General features: G+C 45.1%; 3 protein-coding genes across 6 annotated transcripts; 1 reads left to right on the plus strand and 2 right to left on the minus strand.

Annotated features, from left to right (window-relative positions):
* Positions 1-10,383: 10,383 nt before the first annotated feature.
* On the minus strand, positions 10,384-12,858 carry LOC108082407 (glycerol kinase 3). Its single transcript, XM_017177756.3, has 4 exons — positions 12,534-12,858; positions 12,327-12,455; positions 10,891-12,256; positions 10,384-10,826 (listed from the first exon to the last, which is right to left on the minus strand). Exons 1-4 carry the CDS (start codon positions 12,609-12,611, stop codon positions 10,609-10,611), a joined length of 1,791 nt encoding a protein of 596 aa, XP_017033245.1. The 5' UTR covers positions 12,612-12,858; the 3' UTR covers positions 10,384-10,608.
* A 136-nt stretch (positions 12,859-12,994) lies between these two features.
* Positions 12,995-14,988, plus strand: Dlip3 (Dorsal interacting protein 3). The gene is made up of 3 exons (XM_017177757.3): positions 12,995-13,273; positions 13,498-13,623; positions 13,693-14,988. The coding sequence occupies exons 1-3, from the start codon at positions 13,180-13,182 to the stop codon at positions 14,574-14,576; spliced, it is 1,104 nt and encodes a 367-aa protein (XP_017033246.1). The 5' UTR covers positions 12,995-13,179; the 3' UTR covers positions 14,577-14,988.
* A 52-nt stretch (positions 14,989-15,040) lies between these two features.
* Positions 15,041-19,305, minus strand: Hsf (Heat shock factor). Of its 4 annotated transcripts, XM_017177752.3 has the most exons (9): positions 19,047-19,296; positions 18,510-18,752; positions 17,805-17,913; positions 16,579-17,738; positions 16,218-16,516; positions 16,037-16,142; positions 15,878-15,931; positions 15,699-15,777; positions 15,041-15,632 (listed from the first exon to the last, which is right to left on the minus strand). In XM_017177752.3, the coding sequence occupies exons 2-9, from the start codon at positions 18,732-18,734 to the stop codon at positions 15,478-15,480; spliced, it is 2,187 nt and encodes a 728-aa protein (XP_017033241.1). In that variant the 5' UTR covers positions 18,735-18,752; positions 19,047-19,296; the 3' UTR covers positions 15,041-15,477. The 4 variants fall into 4 exon arrangements, with proteins under 4 accessions (XP_017033241.1, XP_017033239.1, XP_017033242.1 ...); XM_017177750.3 differs by having other exon boundaries at positions 16,037-16,516; positions 19,047-19,305; XM_017177753.3 differs by lacking the exon at positions 15,878-15,931 and having other exon boundaries at positions 19,047-19,289.
* Positions 19,306-19,329: the final 24 nt, after the last annotated feature.

A 19,329-nucleotide genomic window follows, 5' to 3' on the forward strand; every position in this document is an offset into this window, starting at 1 on the left:
TCCTTTGACAACTGATAAAAACATTAAGCCCCGACCAAAAAACCCACATATGTTGTTTCTCCCTTTGCAGTGATGTAACTCAACTCGAAAGCTTGCCTGCATTTGCAATTGGTAAATCTGCCTAGAATAAAATATATACGGCAAACACGGCGTATGCGCAATGTTTGCAATGCCATGTAATGGAACGACAGCTGTGCAGCGGCAAACAAATAGCAACAAAGGCCTAAGCTTTGGCTTCCAGGAGAGAAAAACATAAAAATGCCATTTCATATGGCTTTCAATTTATTAATATTTTATACGGGCAGGCCTGGCAGAAAGGGAATAAATAGAGTAGGAGAGTAAAAGAGAGAGAGAGAGAGAGAAAATAGGAAAAGTCGGGGCAAAATGGCAAAAATGGCTTTGGCAATTCAGGCGTAAAATGTGCATTACTCATACGCCGCATAGGCTGTGGAATGATGACCTACACCACCACCATCCATATACATATATTGTTGTGTGTGGCCTTTTACCTGGCCAACAAGCACGCATAAATTGCACATAACATTACGCATACGCACCGATGGCCGGGCTCTGACACAAATAAATTACGCATTAAATTTTCGGCAACGGTTTTCCAGTTCCTTTTTCCAGGCCCTCCGGCAATGCCATCAAGTGACTCGAAAGCTAGCAGATTGATGGTGCATCCGTTGCGAAGTTGCCTCATTATGAAGTCCCCGAAAAAAAAAGAAAACATATTCTCGCATTCATCACAAAAGGCAAAAGTTTTCGCGACCCCGTCTACAGCTGACTTCCTGGCATCCTGGCCCATTATTGAGGCACATCGCAGACTCGTTTATAACGCAGCTTCTCCTCGATATGGCTGCTGCTCGTGCAATGCAGAATTTTATGGGTTCAGGCTCTGCGTTTTATGGCATTTTCATTTGCGAAAATTTCTGCACAATTAGTGAGAGCGAAAAACTTTGAATTGTGTTTTTGGGGCATGTCGAATGTGAGACAACTCCAGGAGAAGGAAGCCAGCAATTACAACCTCCATCGAGTTGATTAATTCAAGCAAAACGGAAAAGATGTATTAACTTTAATTGCCCTTAACTTGTAATTCAGGCCAAATAACAAGTAGTTTAATTATTTTGCTTATAAAAATAGCTTCAAAATATTTAACTTACTTGGTTAAATAATAATTGCCTTCACTATTCTCTTATATTAAATCAAAAACTTTTCCTAACCAAACAAAAACTTATAATTCCCTGCCTTTAGATCTCATATTTCCCTGCATTTGACCCCGCCAGGAGCTTAGGAAAAGGTCAATCGGATGTGACAAAACTAATTAGGGATAAACGAGGGTAAGCCATCCTGCCACTCTCATCCAAGGGCGAGTGATTTGCTCGTGTCAATCCCGGGAACCCCCTTAAAGTTGGCCCAACACTTTGCGTTATTTTGACAAACAGCAGCAGCAGCAGCAGCAACAACGACGAGACAAAGGCGACATTGAAACGCACACACAGCCGCCCCACCCACAACCACCTGAAAAGGGGTGTCTGAAAGGGGTGGAACATGCATTAAACAAACAGCTGAGCCTTTTGTGTTGACTCATTAACGCACAAGCCACGGCAAGGGGGGTAAAACCAAGGGGGCTGAGTCTCCCAGAGAGAGAGAGAGAAACGACAGAAATGAAACATCAGGACGAAGCCACCCGCATCCCTCTCGATCCTGAGCTTCAAGTGAAATAAATACCCCGAAGTCATAAAAAGCAAGGAGCAACAAAAACAATGTAAAGGACAACTAGAGATGGCAAAAGATGAGCGATACAAGGTATTATGATAATTTATTATTGTTTTTTAATTTTAAAATAATCGAAAAACTATCAAAAGAGAGCAATAAAATATTAAATCTATACTTTTTAAAACATTTTTAGTCACCAATTAAATTGATTTCAAAGCCAAAACTATTAACTAACATTCTACTTTAAAATTCAGGGTTTTAATACACCTTAAAATTACAATATATCTTTTAAAGATTAATAAATATCGTTGCTTCTTAAAAATACTTCTCAACATAAAAAGTAAATGTTTATATTAAAACAAGTCCCCACAATAAACTTTCATCCCTAGACCACCAAAGTGCCTCCCCATGGGTGCTTGCTGCTGGGCACGTCTGGCGGGCGACACGACACTCGACTTGGCTTGAATGCCATGGGACACTGGGAGCAGCAGCCCGGGAGGTAGTTGGAGTCCGGGAGCTAGCTGGCTTGTTGTGGAGTAACAATTTTCATTTTCAACGCCCAGTGTAGGGCGCAAAAAACGCATAAAATTTTACGAGCGCAGCTAAGCAAGAGGGTAACCGACGGAATCCGGGTATCCGGGAATCAGTGAAAACCCTGGGCACTCCGAACACAGAGCAGAGTATAGAAGGGCGAACCTGTGTACTGGCTGGCTGACTGGCTGGGTTACGACTCCCTCGGCAAAAGTTTAGCTTTCGTGTTGGCCATAAAATGCCTGACAGGGCTTAGGAATGCAGTTGATTTGAACTGGAATGGAATGGAGTTACGGCGGAGAGTCTTACGCCTCAATGGAGATGGCGGCGGAGGTTCATCGGCAGTCCATTGGGGGACTTTGCGGCTGATGCTCTACGGGTTTAAGGCGCAAAAAGGGTTAGAAGGAGCAGGAGTAGCCTGTGTTCAGGTGATGTTTCCTTGCCCAGCCTCATCGTTTATTGAGTCGCTTTGCGTTAAGTTTCGGAATCTTCTTTTTATGGCAATAACGGTTAGGTGGCATTAGCTCCTCCTTCGACTTTTTCTGCGACTTCAGTTACTCCTCCTGCTCCTCCTCTTGTTATCCCTCAGCGAGATTGCAGCATTTTGTGAGAATTAGCGCTAAATGAGCCAGTTTACTGGACTGAAACACACCAGCCAGATGGAGGCTATAGAGGAGGAGGAGGCGGACCCACACGGAACAACACCGAAGACAAACTTTTCTTTTCCACGGGGCATTTAAGTTCGCATTTAAGTTCAACGAGATTGGGTTTGGGGGCACACACACACACTGGCATAAAACAGGTAATGGGACGTTGGGTAACTGCAAACTGTGAAATGGAAAATCTTGGGGGAGTTGGATAATTGGGGTTGGGGCAAGTTATTAGGAAATATATTTCTTTTCTAAGCTATGGGTTCACCAAGGTCAAATAGGTTAATTTTCCTAGGAGACTTTGATGAGGAAGCAATAAATAATAAAAGAAACAAAGGAAGTCAAAGAAAAATAGCTTTAAAACTGAATTTATGGGTGTAGATATATATTATTATTATAATTATAATATATAATATATTATGGCTGATATATTAATAAATATTGTTTGAGATACGAAACTACTTATACAGTAATTTTTAGTAATTTATATAAAATAGTTGGACCAATTATTCTCTGCTTTGCATCTATGTACGGTACTTTAATTCCTCAATTCTTCATTTCCTAGTGTTTATCGCTGTTTTAAGAACCGCCAAATAATCGCCACCGCGATTCCCAGAAGACTCTTCTTCGAGATTTTCGTATATAATTCCTCCAGCAATCGCCAAAGCGATTCCCAGAAGACTCTTCTTCGAGATTTTCGTATATAATTCCTCCAGCAATCGCCGCCGCGATTCCCAGAAGACTCTTCTTCGGGATTTTCGTAATTAAATTCTCCAGCAATCGCCAAAGCGACTCCCAGAAAACTCATTCTGGCGATCGGCGATTCGAGAATCGCCAAATGGTTTACAGGGTGTTTAGAGGCTTTGCTGAAGGATCTCAGTCTCCAGCACCCGTTCTCTCTACTATAATCTGTAGTATTTTATACTAGATTTTATTTTGAATCCTACAAAATAATTTTTATTCATGAAAATCGTGCAAAGATTAAGACAAATTATTATATATTAATGTATTCACAAATTTCTCTCTTTCTTAAAACCGGTAATTTCTAAAACCAATAAATTATTTTAAGAAATCCCTTTAATAAATGGCAAGACCCATCACCTCTTTGCTTCTTTAGAGCCTTATTCAAATTGTTTGATTAGCCGCAAATCCTTTTTTACAGTCTAACGCCCCCACATACATATTTGGCTTCAGCATTTAACTGGGATCATGGCCCTTAGTCCTGAGCAAATATTCGCCAGAAGAGAGAGAGTGGAAAACTTTAACTACACACAGAACGCAGACAGACACACGAACGGAAAGTCGGAGAAAGTCTAGCACAAGGGCAAACAAAAGTAACTGAAAAATTTAGCGCTATGTCAACACATTTCCACAGAGGCATCCTTCGTCGAGGAAAGAGCAGCCATTTTCAACAAAAGGACAATGCATCTAAAGTGTCCAACCGAAAAAAAAAAGAAAGAAAGAGTAAGGGAAAGCTCACATGTGAGCTCAAAGAAAATGCCGAGTGCTTGTACTGCTCAATGGGCCAAGGGGAGATTTTAATAAGTAGCCTTAACTTGTAGTCGTCCTTCCCAGGAAACTTTCCATGTAAGCTCGCCCCGCCGCATACAAATTATTTTGGCCCGAAACTTTTTAGCCAAACTGGAAACTGAAAACTAAAAACTAAACTGGAAAAGTATTTTGGAAAAACTTTCGCCTGCGTGCCCACTCCATTAGGCGGCGATTTTCTCTGCTGGATAAATTAAGGCGCAACCAGGACCACAAATCATTGAATTGAACCGCAGTGCGACAGGATCTTCGGGGGATGGCAATGCCAATGCCAGGATAAGGCAGAGACGCCCGCGGGCTCAGCTGCTCGCTCATCCTGCTGCGGCATCCGCCATCGATTGGCCCCTAAAGGCGACACATGTGGCAGGCATGGCTCCTATTCCCCGCCATTCCTGCGCCTCTCCCCACATATTATCTTTGCCATATTTTTGGTAATACAATTTCTGGAAATTTTCTTCTTTCTCCGACTGCTGGTGCTCGTTCTGAATTTTAATAAACTGTCGAAGGAGCAAAAGGGAGCCCTGTCTCGAGTAGGATCCAAAGGGTTGTCACAACCCGCACGAAGTTTGCTGCTGGGGAAAAAGTTGTGTCGCTTAGCAAATTTTATCAATAATAAAAATGCGGCGCCTCGCTCTCTGAACCATTGAATTTTCCCCCATTTTCCAGCATCGGGAATGTACCACAAAAGTTGTCTTGTCAAGTATTTTTATAGTCTGCTCCCGCCGTCTTCTTGTCGCTGGGCTGCTGCTTCTCGTATTTACTTGGCAATTACTTCGAGCCCGGATTTAATTGAATGCAAAGCAGAAACTGCAACCAAAAACATTTCACTTCACGAGAGAGCAGACGAAATGAATACGTTACACTGTGGGAAATAATATATACATAATTTATTTATAAATACTATATTTTATACATTTTTAAGAGGTACAATGAACTTTAACATTGTATTTAAAAAAAAAAATGTAAGTAACACAGAAAAGTATTTATTTTCAAGCTCATGAAATATGTTTATTTTAGAGTCGCCATCATCAGGCAAATCGATTTAGCCAGGTTTAGCTGTTCGTCTTACTTTAAGAGCCTTTAAAACTAGCAACTATTAAAGCTAGACCTACCAACATTCGTTGGAAACAATTCTATAAAATTATTTAACATTATATAATTAAATTTTACTTTTCTTTCCTGTTTTATTCGAATATTTTTTTCTTAGCGCATTTCTGTTGAGACGCTCTCGTGGGCAAGTGGTGCACCAAGCCACAGGGGAAGCAGAAAACCGAAGGAGGAGGACCTGTGGATGGTGGATATGGCAACTGAACTGGGATCCGGGGCAGCCTTCACTCAGGCAACGAAAACAGAACGCTGCCTCTGAGATGGCAACTGAGGAGCAGTCCAAGGAGCAGGAGCAGGAGCCGGAATTGTGTGTGGCTCCGTGCGTCTGTCTGTCTGCCATTTTCAAGTTGCATAATTTTGTTTTCCTTTCACCAGCGAGCGCGCTCATTTCTCGCGTCCTCCGCCATCTCCACACCCAGAGTCCGCATCTTGGCTGCCTGTATTCATACTTTTTCACACCCTTTAGGATTATTTCGTGCATGGCATCTGTGGGCGAGCTGGCAACTCGAGAGGCTGACTCCCAAGCTCTCAGATTCTGAGGCTCCCAGCTGGAAACTGCCAACCAGGAGCTGCTCCTGTTGCCATTTGCCCTGAATGGGACTCGCTTCTGTTCTCATTTTGCCCATTCAGTCCAGTGTGTGTGTGTGTCATGCACCTGCACATAGGTATGTATGTATATTTTTTTTAAAGCAATTTAAATTAACAGCAATGACGTTGACGAGGACGCAGGAGTCCTGCTGGAACACTGCTGTGAGTGAATGCGACTCCGTGTGTGTTTGTTTATGCCCCACGGCCTCCAGGAGGTGGGATTGCGTTCCCGACATGCAATTGGAATGCAATTTGTTATGGGAAGTTAAGTCTCCACTTGTCAGTTAAGTTTACGCTTGGCTGTTTGCCCGTTGTCGTCGTCGTCGACGACGTCCTCGTTCTCATCCTCATTTATATCCCTGCAGGTTGCCTTGCAGTTATGGCCGCGGATCATGGCACTTGGCCGATGGCTCCTGGCTCCTGGCTCCTGGCTTCCTCTACTCCTTTCCCGCTCTCTCTCTCTAGAGCCGCCCTTGTTGGGCAGTTAAAAAATAATTAAACTCTTTAAATATTTAAATTAATTTGTGCTGTGCTATGCAGTTGTGCAGAAAAAAGGAGAATCAACCGAAATTCTCACTTAATTGGCATGGGCAGTACTGCTGCTGCTGCTGCTGACGGGGCGAATGAGTGATATCTGGGGTTGGTGGGAGTGGGGAATTCTCTTGGTTTCTCTCCCTGAAACTTCTCCCTAATAATCTTCAATTGGATTGCTGCACCTAGAAAAAGCAGTGAACAATATTGAATTTATTTATTAATTGATAGGTTAATTTAAGCATAACTTCTAACCGTTTTCAATGTTTAATTGTTTTAAAAATAATCTATAAATTATTAGATTCTTAATACTTGTAAAACCATTGCCAAAAAATGCCTTATCAAAACTTTAAAAAATCATAACTAAGCCAAACATTAATTTATTTCCACTAGGAAAGCGTTGTTATGTTAGTTTTTATTAGTTTAAAAAATTTTCATACCTAATTTAAAATTTGAGAAAATTTCAATTTATGCAAATTTTTTACAATTTTAACGATAACCCCTTATAATTTTTCAAAAAAATTAATAAAAAATTTTTTTGTTGCTTTCATGTCTAGATCGATTCGGCTGTTGATGCTGATCAAGAATATATATGATTTATAGGTTCGGAAATGACTACTTCAGTGCGTTGCAAGCTTCTAACTAAAATAATATTAATTGTAAAAATCCTTTTAATATTTTCCACATCTTTTTCAAGACTTCTAAATTAATTTTCATGTACAACAAACAAAACCCAAAACATATTTCTCCCTGTGCATAAACTATCAAAACAAAATACCAACTAACAAACTAAGTAAACACCACCAAAAACAATGCCAGGAATCATCATCATCCGAACGCAGAGCACGCAACTTTTTACTGCTGGCGCCAGTTTGGGAGCCCCGCCTCCTGGCTTCCAGTTGAGTTGGGACTTTATAGCCGTTTACTTTGACATATCGCAGCTGACTTAACCGAGCAGGACCCGGCCAGACCAGGCCAAAGCCGCCAGCTAATGGAGCCGAAGTACTCTGGTTACTCCGAGAGGCGGCGGAGCAGGAGCGCCTGAAATTATGCTACACATAAGCGGGGACTGGCTCGAAATGGACTCGGCGGCAAATCAGACGATTTACATGCAGGCGCAAAATGTTGATTAGAAAATTAATTAAGGTTTTTACGATGGCACCGAAAGAGAGAAAAAGGAAGCCCAAGCTCAAACTTTCGCTTCAGCGAATTTACGACATTTTTATGACGACCTGCCATGCGAACGAAGGCGGGGTGTTGTTGGCTCGTAAAAAAAGTGCGTAAAAAGTTTCTGTCAGGAGCAGTGCTACGGCTCCGGATCCAAAAACCGGGCTGATAAAGCCGAGCATAAGTCGAGCTGCTCCTGTAGCTCTTCCTGGGCCCATATGCAGATGAGTTCCTGAGTTACAAAGCCATAAACTGACTCGCAAATTTCGCCCAATAAATAAATTGTGCGCCGAATGTGTGAAGCCTTTCAGGTCCATTGGTTAAGGAGGCGACGTCAACACGCCCACAAATTATTTTGGTTAAGGTGAACGAACTGCAGTGAGAGAAATTGGAAAGAATTATATTAAAATCAGTATATTTTTCAAGTATTCTAATATATTTGCTTAGAAAATGTTCAAAATAAATCTAATTATTTATGCCAATAATCCCATAACCTTTCTTTGCGTGGAGACTGACTTAAGTCTCTCAGCTTGATTGGTGCCCAGTTATATAGATCCCTGGCAGGGCAATACCTCCTCCTCGTCCTTATACTCCTCCTCCCCTTCTTTTCCTGTTTTCCTCCTTCTCCAGCTGCTTCAGAAGCTTACGAGCAACCCCCGGGTGTGAATGCAGTCAACGTTGAGGGGAGGATTTCTCGGTTTGTGCCGCTGCACAAAGGCCGGGAGAACTTGACGAAATCATTACTTCGCCCCGACATTTATTGATGCCATAAACTTGAAGATTTATGCGTTGTGGCAGTCGCACAAAACACCCGAAATGGCTGGATGGCTGAATGGCCACCCAACCCCCCCGAGCATTGCACCCGAAGGGAAACCACCCGGGAGAGGACATTGATACCCGCCAGTGGTTACCCTCCCGCCTAGTCTGACCATGAGACATTGTCCCGGTTGCCTCTACGTGGCCATGTCCAATTTCTCGTATTTTGGCATATTGCAGCACAGTGGGACACGGCGGAGTAACCACCTCCGCCGCGTACTCCTTATCTATCCCCACACACACACACAACAGCGTGTTAATTTATTTAAATTGACTACGTGCAAAGTTTGCTTGCGTCTTTGGCTCTACCACGCCCCCAGGAAACTCCCTCCCCCGATAGAGATTTGGGGGAGAAAGAGGTTTTTTTAAAGGGGGAGAACAAGAAGGAGGAACTGCCTCCTGACTGTTTGCACAAATTTCACATTTTACTGCTGCGCTCCATCGTCGACGTTTTTTGTCTTCGAATGCAAACCAATTTGGCAGACAGCGGACAGGAATATGTGGCTGAGATTCATAGCTTGGCTATAGCAGGCTGTTCCAATGAGCTACAAAGGATAGGTTTATCCATATACAGAGATTGATGAATGATAGATTGAGTAAATTAAAACACAAAAAAGAGAAAGGGAAGAAATCAGGCATGATTCTGCCTTAAAAATAAATACCATAACTAGTAATATATTATTTAATATTATATTTATTTTAATAATACTTTGCTCATTTAGGTAATAATATATTTATTAATTCATTTAAATATAATTATATATTATTTAGAATTATATATTATTACAAATTTATCGAAATAATTGAACATATTAGTTTTAAATTCCTTTAACAATTTGCAAATACAACATTTTTTATATAATTTCAAATAGCTTATTCAAGAACATTGTTTAAACACTTTTAGATATTTTATTATTAATATTATAAGTTGAGTTTATTGTGTATAAATGATTTATTTAATCCCTGCTATTGTTTAGTATTAGCTTCGATTGCTAAAGGCTTATTTTTATTTGATTCAATAAATTATTACAATTATGGTATACATAAGTTGCTTATAATATGCAAAATAAATGTATGTTTTAATACAATTATAATTAATTTACTACAGAAATTCATTTTAAAATAATAGTGAACTTTCATTTAACCCAAAAAATTATTTAGTTAACGCTTCACAGCTCCCTCTAATGCTTATCATAAGCCTCACTCTTTGGGCCGTAGGTGATTTGGCAAACGCTCGCGCATAAAAACTCATTTGAATGAGTGCCTCCTCGCCTGCCTGCTGGACGAACGACAACGAAGTGCAGCAGGAGCAGCAGAGACAACAGCCAAGGGCTCACCTTGCTCCTGCTCCCACTTCCTGGGGCCGGGGTGAAGTCGCGTTCAAGTGCACATTGCCTGCAGGCGGAAATGCACGGGCACAGCTGCTACGGCAGCTCCTTCAGCTCCTGGCCCACTCGCAACGATTCGCGTGTCAACAATAAGCGCAATAACTTGAGCTGCATTCAATGTGCCTGGTGCAGGTGATGAATACATGCTCCGCGAAGGAGCCCAGCCAGCTAATTAACTGGCAAATGGATTTCAGTGGCCACTTGTGCTCATCCTTCTCCTGTAAAACACAATCTTCAACAGTTTGCTGCCACATTCACCCGCTTTACTCGACCTTTTGTGCTCTTCCTTAACAATTGTCTTTGGGGTTAAGCAAGGATTTCAAGCACAAAACAGATAGTAAGCTTACGAAACTGTATATATCTATGTATATATGTAGAATATAGTGGTGTATACGGGGTGAATCACAAATATTTTGATCTACAAGTCTGGCAAAAACTAATGGGATTCTATATACAAATATCAAATGAACTAAATAAGATATTACAAGCTAAACTAAACAATAAATTTTGAAAGCTGACTAGATTGAACTGCTGCTGCTGCTGCTAAACATGCTGCTTCTCCACTATTTCAGGGGATTGCTCTTTAGATAGTTGGCCAGCAGGAGCAGAGCAAACGATGTGGTCAGAAACAAGCTGCCAGGTAAAGAACGACGAACGGGTAAATTGGGATCAAGTTCGCGTTGGCCAAAGAGCTCAACATCGGCTTCGTAAGTCTCATAGTTGTTCCAATGCAAGCACCTCTTCACTGCATAGTCCCAGCGCCTGTAAAGCAGCTCCCGACCTGTATACAAAAGCAAAATTAATTATATATGTTTTTACGACATTCTTACGATTAGTAAACTTACGATTCTGCGTGGTCGTCGGCGAAAAGACGTCCGTGGGCGGTAAGTACATTTTCAAGGCATACTGAAGGGACACCACCTGCATGGTCACGCCAGCGGCTATCATGACGCCTAGTCCCGCCGGCGAGGTGGTCTGCGGCCGCTCCAGCATGCAGCCAATTATGTCCGCAATGAACTGCACCAGATGTGTGTTCTCGGCGTAATCGCCGCCAAATGTGAGCACAGACTGAATGCTGGAACGGTCCCAGTTGGGCGTGTCCCTCCTGAATGCCTGCAGTACTTCGTAAATCTGGAAGCCAGTCGCCTCGTACGCAGCCTGCGTGATATTCTCCGCTGTCGTCTGGCTGCTAAGGCCCAATATGATCCCTCTGGCATCGTGCCGCCAGTAGGGAGCATACAGGCCATGAAAGGCCGGCACCAGAGTGATTTCCGAACGCTTGGCCGCCAGTCCGCACTCGACGTTTAGCATGGAAGAGGAGCAGGAGGACGAGATCATAGAGTTCTCACCGATAAAGGTATTTAGGGATTCCACCACATTGTCGTTGGAATTAATCTCAGTGTTGATGCGCAGCTTTTCGCGCAGCCAGGTGACCGTGGAGCCTGCATTGGAGATGGCGCCCTCGAGAGTGTAGTTGGTGGCCTCCTCGGGGCCCAGCTTGTGCGCTATGCCCGTAATGAGGCCAGTAGCCGAGTCCAATTTCTCCTTGGCCGTGTTTAGCAGGACAAAGCAACTGTCGTCCAGCGTGCAGACATTCTGGCCGGCCTTTACGCAGAGCTGGCCCAACAGACAGGCGGGCTGCTCGCCCATCATGCCCGCAATGGGAACGCCCAACAGCGGACCCTCCAGCACATAGCCAAATATCTCCGAGTTGGAACGTATTCGTGGCAGTATGTTGATTGGCAGGCGGAAGAACTGGCAGAGCTTCGAGTCCCACTGCTGCGTTGAGAGGTTCATGAGGCCGGTGTAGTGGGCATTGGTGAGGTCCGTGGAGTGCACACCCGTCTCCACTCCGCCGGTTAGGTTCCACAGCAGCCACGAGTCCAGAGTGCCGAACAGGCATTTCTCCTCCTTAATAGCACTGCTCACAGAAGGAACGTGATCCAGCAGCCAGCGAATCTTCAAAGCGCTGAAACAACTGCTCAACGGCAGGCCGCTGCGATAACGCACGTAGTCCACATTGTGCCGGACATTGTGAAGCAGCGTCTTCAGGATGGCATTGCTGCGGCAATCGGACCAGCCGATGGCATTGTGCAGCGGCTGACCCGTCTGCTTGTTCCACAACACCGAGGTGCCGCGCTGATTGACGATGCCCACGGCGATGATGTCATGCGGATTGATCTCCAGTATCACCAGGTTCTTGTATGCAGTCTAAAAAAAAAAAAGTGGGTCTGATAAGTCGCCGCCCCTGCGATGATATAACTCCCGCTGCTACACGCACCTCAATGCACTCCTGCATATGCTTCCATATCTCCGCTGGGTCGTACTCCAGCCAGCCGGCCTGATGGACGATCTGGCGCAGCTTCTGCTCGTGGTAGGCCAGCACCTCGGCATTCTTGGTTGAGTAAATCTATGGAAATAGAAATTGAGTCAGCTGTCCGGCGTATGGGTGTGCGTGTGTGCGTGCATTTTCGGCTTTTGGACTCACCAGAAAGCGGCAGTGGGTGCTGCTCACGTACGCGACGCCGATGAGTGCACCGAACCTGCCATAGCGTCCGTTGATCATCTTTCGCCTGTCCCGGAGGCGGCGGGCACGTGCTGTTCGGTGTTAAAGCGGGCGGCGCGAGCGGAGGAAAATGCCCAAGCCGTGTTTTGTTGTTAGTCGCTTTTTTGGAATGCCAGTGGGACCGATGTTCAAGATTCCACCGCCACCTGGTCACACTCGATGAAGAGCTGCCAGACAGTCGCTGGGAAAATGCTTGTGTTTCCTTGATTTCAGGTTTTCCCTAGTTTTCCAGGGATTTTCTGAAGTTTTAGAATTTTCCACTGGCACCCAGATCAGTTTTGGTTTTTAATTTAATTTAATAATGATTCCTCCGATACAAGTCCGACATATCGATAAATCGCTTAGGTTATCGATTCGGCTGCCATCTCTAGCGGAGAGCGCGGAAAACAAACGGCGAAATCAGAGAGAGCACGCGCAGAACGGGACAACGGTAAATCGGACCCAACATAATAAACTTTTAGAATCGCCTGCGAGAGAGAGAGCAGTCTTAAAAAGAAAGCTACCGCCTATGGCCGTGGAGTCTCGGACTGGATAAAACCAAAGCTAGCTGCAAGGAGAACCAAATACAATGAGTAGGAGGAGCAGCAACCAGGAGCCGAGTGTTAAATCAGAGAAGATGCAGCGCTACTACGCGGAACGGGAGACCACAGGACCCGAGTTCGGTAAGTTGGTTTTCTTTCTTGCCTGCGATTTCGGTACACGGTGGAAAAGGAAAAGGGCCTGTGTGTGCCAGTAGCGAATTGCAGAATCAACCCCCAAAGCAGGACGATTGTCCTGGGCCGCGTCTTCTGCGCTTAGGGGTTGCTTGCCGAAGAAACGTAGAAACACAAAACACGAACCCCGAACACAGATTTTAACGATTTTTCCCACTTAATCCTGCTTGCAGACGATCGCCTGATAAAGCTGGTGCGCTCAAATCCGGCCATCTACGATGTCAGCCATCCGCACTATCGCCGTAATCCGGTCCGTGTGGACATATGGGATCGAATTGCATCGGAACTGGGCGCCTCCTGTGAGTATTTCAGCTATTTCTGCTGCGTAGATTGTGGCTAAAACCCACCCTTGTACTTTTTCTGCGTAGCGCGCTTTCTGCAGACCAAATGGAAGAACATACGCTACAACTATCTGCAGGAGATCAAGGCCATTGAGACGGGCCAGGCGAATCCGAATGTGCGGAAGAGACGATTCACCGAGGATCTCTCCTTCCTACAGAACACCGCCCAGACCTACAACGTGAAGAAATCCCAAAGCTACGTGACCGCTCAGAACGGCATCAGCGACAATGATAGCAACAGTTTCCTTTACCCGGACCCGGAGCACCTCAAGATCGATGCCTCCGAGGGGTACGACATCATCGAGCTGGACAACAGTGACGATGGCTCGCACAGCGACGATAACGAGATTGTACCGGAGCTGCAGCTGGTCATGGAGCCCAAGGCTGAGCTGACCCTGCAAGGGCCGCTCAATGGCACCAGCAGCAGCAACCACAGTCACGAACACGAAAATGACCAGGACAATACTCATGTCAGCTCACCGGCCTCCTCACCCCTGCTCACACCCATGGTAGTTATGGGTAATGGCTACGACCAGGACCAGCCGCAACAGCAGCAGCAGCAAGACCATCAGCACATCAAGAACAGCTCGTTGTCCAATGGAGAGGTGACCATTGAACCGATATACAAGGCGGCAACCAGCAGACGCACGATACCCAGCGAATTCCTGGTCAATCCGGCGGCCACGCGGCGTACCTTACCCAGCGAATTCCTAGCCAATCCGGCGAAACGCAAGGCAGCAGCCCTCCCGTCTGCGCCAAATCCAAGGCTTTCGCCCTTTAGCGATCCCATCGAGCTGTATTGCCTTTCGCTGGTGGACACACTGCGCAGCATGCCCAGGTCGGAACGGGAACGGGTCAAGTTCGAGTTCGCCAATATACTGAAGGATGCCAAGTACAAGGATGAGTCCTAAGTGGATGACTTCCCGGTTGTGGGATGCGATGCTCTCTATACTCTCTATTTGCAATACGTACAATTTTTCATTAGTCGTTTTAATGATAAACACACTCAATCACAACCCACACACACACACCAAAGACCTTATAATAACAAGATGCATAACGCTCATACATCGGTTTTCCAATTCTCTAAAATTCTAGTTACTCATCTTGTTAGTACACATAAGATCTTTGCGTGGACACTATTTTGTATACACCCGAGTTTTATGTAATACTCAATTTACAAAGAATTTGTAATTCGCGTTTCTAGTTTCTAGGCTAAGCTGTAAGTTAGGTTGTCTTTTTAGTTTATATTAAGACAAGCGATATGATAGGCCTGTGTCCATATCTATTCAGTTGTATCAACAATGATCCCAAATAAAAATAAAGCACAAAAACAAAGCATTTCATAGGAATTCAAGTAAAAGGCGGTATACGATTTCATTCGCAGCTCCAACGTAGCAGCTTAAAACACTTTATTATCGATTAATAAAAAGTAATGTGTAAAACGTACGTTCTATGGGGTGCGATATCTCTTACAAAGTCTATGATCGATCAGCTAATGACCGGTTAGTGCAAACTAAAGAAAAAACACACAGATCTACCTGAGCCGAGGCTCGCAAAATCCCCGAATATATATATAAAGTACATCTAAATATTAACTGATTCTTCGAGTCTTTCTAAAACAAGAACTGGTTAGGTTAGTCTATATATCATATATATAGTGCATAAGGCATATACACAGCATCATTAATATTATTACAAATATTAATATTAATATGATTAAAAAACAGAATCAACTAAAAGGATTAAGATTTTAGAGTGAAGAAAATCAACATGAAGAAGGATCTGAGCCAACTATTTGCTAACTACGAGTTATAGCTCGTGTCGCGGCGTATTCAAAATAGAGCTCTGCGACTGTAGCTGACGTCTGTTGGCCTCCGCATCCTTGTTGCCATCATCAGAGTCCAGAATATCGGACAAATCAAACATGTTTGGCTGATAGGAGATCAGCTCATTACCACTGGGAGCTATATTATACATGGAAAACTTTCATTAGTAGGCATATATCAAAGTAATTATAGCTGCAAACCCACCTTTCTTCTCGGTACTGCTCATGCTGTCATTGGGAAAGGATAGGCCATAGTTATCCAGCAGATCAGAGTCGTTAAAGAGCTGTAAGATACACAAAATTAAGGGAGAAATTTAGTTTTAAATGATTTAATGCGTTTTCGGACATAAAGGCCTGGCATTTGTATGGACGCTTTGCGCTGACCTTCAGTAAGAGCTCGTCCTCGGTCAGCTGAAAAATGGGCGTCCTGCCAGGCGCCTATTTGTGAATATAAAACGTAATTGAAATAAGCCTTGGGTCGGACAGACGACGGACAGCTGGATTAAGAGCTAGTGTTGGGCACTACTACCTAGGGATACTTACACCCATGAGCATATTCTGGTCAATGGCCACACCGTCGCCGCGCAGCAGATCCTTTAGTGATTCAAGCTCATCTTGCATATTGTCCAAGTGGCCATGCACATCGTCACTGCAACAGGAAGAATTAAAAGCCTCTTGATTATTGCTGACCACTCTGGACGCATCGTTCCTATTCTCTACTAACACTGAAGCCATCCTGAGGAGTTGGTGGCCGTTGTTGGGATCCCGGGCAGCGCTATTCTCGCCTCCCGTGTACTTGGCCACAGCCATGGCCGCCTCTTCTTCGGTGGCCTTGGCAGCAGCCGCTGCCTTTGATGTGGAGGCCTGGTTTGCGTCCAGTAGAGTGCTGCTGCTGCTGGTGGTGGTGGCAGGCACTCCAAAGTTATTGGCAAACTTGCCATTGTTCACGGTCGATTGCCCGAATTTCTGCTGCTGATCAAGCTTTGCAGCCTCCTCGATACCAGTTGGCAAGAGAGATGGATTCTGGTTAATAAGTAATAGCGCACTTAATTACACAGTTTCAAACTAAACAATCAGCTACTTACTTCAAACAAGTCTGTCGGCATGTCCTCGCTAATAAAGTTCACATCATACAGATCAGAATTCGTTGGATTGATTAGGTCAAGCAGTCCGGCATTGTTCTCTGGCTCCGCCTTGATAAGCACGGGCTGGGGCATCGCTTTTGGCGACTGAGCTTCCGGCTTCAGCTGGTTGCGTGTACGTTGTGCCTTGGGCGCGACTTCCTCCACCAGAATGGAGCCGGAATCAACCATCTGCTGGTCTCCGGCTTGTCGGCGTTGCTTGTTTCTCTCCTTAAGCTCCAGACGCTTTCGCTCCTCTTCCCGCACCATGGGCGTGGTGAGAACGTTATGGTCTTCGTTGTAGGGGGGACTGTTGGGCAGCTCTTGGACATGGGAGTCGGGCGCCTCGGTCACTGTGTACACAATTTGCTGAGCCGGCGAGCCGCTCAGGCTGGAGGCCAGCGGAGAGGCAGCTCCCGCTGTCAAGAGATTACCGACGGAGGCTCCGTTGCCCGTAAGCAGCAGGTCCTCGACGCTCTGATTCGAATAGTCAACGTTGTGTGAGCTGACGCTTATGTTTGATCGGGGACGCTCGACGGCCAGCGGCGAGACGCTTTCCTGGTCGTACACCGCGGCTCCGGCGTAGCCAGCGGGTGAGGGATTCATCACCTCGTCTAGTAGCTCCTCGCTGAGCTCATGGATGACCGGGCCGCCACCGCCCTCGCTTTCCGTCTCGCTAGTAGTCCGTGCGCGATCGTTTTCAGGCGCATCGTTGATCATCAGCTGCATGTGGCGCTTGACACCGGACATGTTGCGCGACGGTTGCACAATCGAGATTAGGAACTGGATAAGCTTGTTGACTATCTGCTGTTGCTTGGCGTGCTTCTGGCGCAGACTGGCTATTTCGCGCCACAACACCTCATTCTCCTGTTTCATGGCGGAGAAGCGCGAGTCCAGGTTATCCTGGCGACCCCGCATCACCTTGACATCACTGAGGATCTTAGACACGGCCTCCGTCTTCAAAACACTCTTGTCGTCCCCGTTCTTGTTGTTTGATATCTTCCGTTTGATTTGGTCCAGTAAATAGGGCGAGTTACGCTTGAAAAAAGGATGCGAGAACTCGATTTCATCCCTATCAAAGCGCAGGCCACCGTTGTCGATGGATGTGATTTTGTGGAAACCATCTGGGGTTCAAAAAGGCGACATGGTTACCTATTGTTTAAAGTATTGCTTTTCTAGCATTCACTTACACATATTCAGCTGCCTGATGAAGCTGGCCATGTTGTTGTGTTTGTAGTTAAGTGGCAGCAGTTCCCTCGCAAATTGCGCCTGATTTTGGATGACAAAGCTGTGACCATCCTGCAAATAGGCGAGCAAAAAGGAAGCGTAATGAGAGTCATGCTGATAGGTGGATACCGCAAACATATTTTGCGGCAAGCCGATAGCAATTCATTCTACACAAACAAACAATTATAGTTATCTAATTATAAATACACTTATATATGTACTTATAGAGGCCGAAAAGTATATAACTTGTAAAAGGTATCGCCTGCTTATCAGCCTGCTCTTTGCTAAGAGAGGGCCAATTGCTCTTATCGTTGTTAATGGAAAGCGGTGGAACGGTTCCATTGACAGCTGGAGGAGATGGAAAATTTTACAGAGGGCACGCACGTACGCATGCAAATTGCATAAACAACAACAACAACGGCAGAGCAGGCCACAAAACTTGCATACGTGCGGCGCGGCACAGCAACAACAAGAATGACGTACGAGGAAAACAAGAGAGAGAGAGAGAGATTTAGAGAGTGTCAGTGAGAGAGGAAAAGAGAGTGGTGGCCAAGAGATGAAGACACCTGCACGCACTGCTATTGTTGCCATGCTAATAAATGGTAAATAGTAAATATTGGGGGCTAAAGAGACCACGGTAAATAAACAACATGGCGGCGCTACGTTACCTTGGTCCAGCAGATCAACTGATTTGTCTCCGGATCGTCCACCAGGCGCCAGAGCTTGGCCAAGAAGGCCGGCACTCCGCTGCCTATGGCGCCGTTGTCCCCGAATGAATGCATGCTCCTGCGTGTATTTGCTCGCTGCTGCGGCTGGTCGTCGTCGTCGTCCTCCTCCTCCGTGGACTCGTGCTTAAATTGCACGGCTTTGGCGGCTTGTCGCAACCTGGACATATGGTCACCAGCGGCAACCTGAAAACGAGAGTAATTCCATGTAATCAATGAATTCACAATACACGCACACACACACACAAATGCTCTTTTTACAGTTCACAGTTCACTTTTCGGTGCACGAGTGTGTGTATGCAGGCCACGAGTGTGGGAGTGTGCGTGTGTGCAGGTAAGATATATATACTATATATATAAATGCGATTTGATGTGAAAGTTGCAGCTCGGATGTTTTCAATTATGGCTAAGTGCGTCATTCGAGCCACCAACTTGCACGAGCGGAGCTCCAATTCTTCTTCTGCTCCTCCGCCTACCTACCTTAACAATTTTCAGCTCTCGCCCGTTTTCGGGGGTTTTAACTGCGTTTAAACACGTTCGCCGTCGTATTTTCACTTCACTTTGCGTTGGCCCCGTGTTCACTTGACTTAATAGTTCAGTTTTAGGCACTTTTTTCTACGTTTTATTCACAAGTGAAAATTAATGAAATTTCTTCGTCTTCTTCGATTTGCTATTGCTCGTAGCGTGACCAGTTTGGCAAAACCTATCGGACTAAAGTTCGCTGCTATTTATACCAATCGGAGCTGTCTGCTCGGGGACTCGG

Source organism: Drosophila kikkawai, chromosome 2R, assembly GCF_030179895.1.
Source record: "Drosophila kikkawai strain 14028-0561.14 chromosome 2R, DkikHiC1v2, whole genome shotgun sequence".
NCBI classification, from domain to species: Eukaryota; Metazoa; Arthropoda; class Insecta; order Diptera; family Drosophilidae; genus Drosophila; species Drosophila kikkawai.

Bases quoted from the DNA above. Each gene is read 5' to 3' on its own strand.
- LOC108082407 (XM_017177756.3), bottom strand. From the start codon at position 12,611: ATGATCAACGGACGCTATGGCAGGTTCGGTGCACTCATCGGCGTCGCG. The intron at 12,456-12,533 runs GTGAGTCCAAAA...CTATTTCCATAG, and splicing joins GCACCCACTGCCGCTTTCTG to ATTTACTCAACCAAGAATGC. The intron at 10,827-10,890 runs GTAAGTTTACTA...TTTTGTATACAG, and splicing joins GCCGACGACCACGCAGAATC to GTCGGGAGCTGCTTTACAGG.
- Dlip3 (XM_017177757.3), top strand. From the start codon at position 13,180: ATGAGTAGGAGGAGCAGCAACCAGGAGCCGAGTGTTAAATCAGAGAAG. The intron at 13,274-13,497 runs GTAAGTTGGTTT...TCCTGCTTGCAG, and splicing joins GACCACAGGACCCGAGTTCG to ACGATCGCCTGATAAAGCTG. The intron at 13,624-13,692 runs GTGAGTATTTCA...TTTTCTGCGTAG, and splicing joins ATCGGAACTGGGCGCCTCCT to CGCGCTTTCTGCAGACCAAA.
- Hsf (XM_017177750.3), bottom strand. From the start codon at position 18,734: ATGTCCAGGTTGCGACAAGCCGCCAAAGCCGTGCAATTTAAGCACGAG. The intron at 16,517-16,578 runs GTAAGTAGCTGA...CTTATTAACCAG, and splicing joins TGCCGACAGACTTGTTTGAA to AATCCATCTCTCTTGCCAAC. The intron at 15,778-15,877 runs GTCAGCGCAAAG...TGTATCTTACAG, and splicing joins AGGACGAGCTCTTACTGAAG to CTCTTTAACGACTCTGATCT.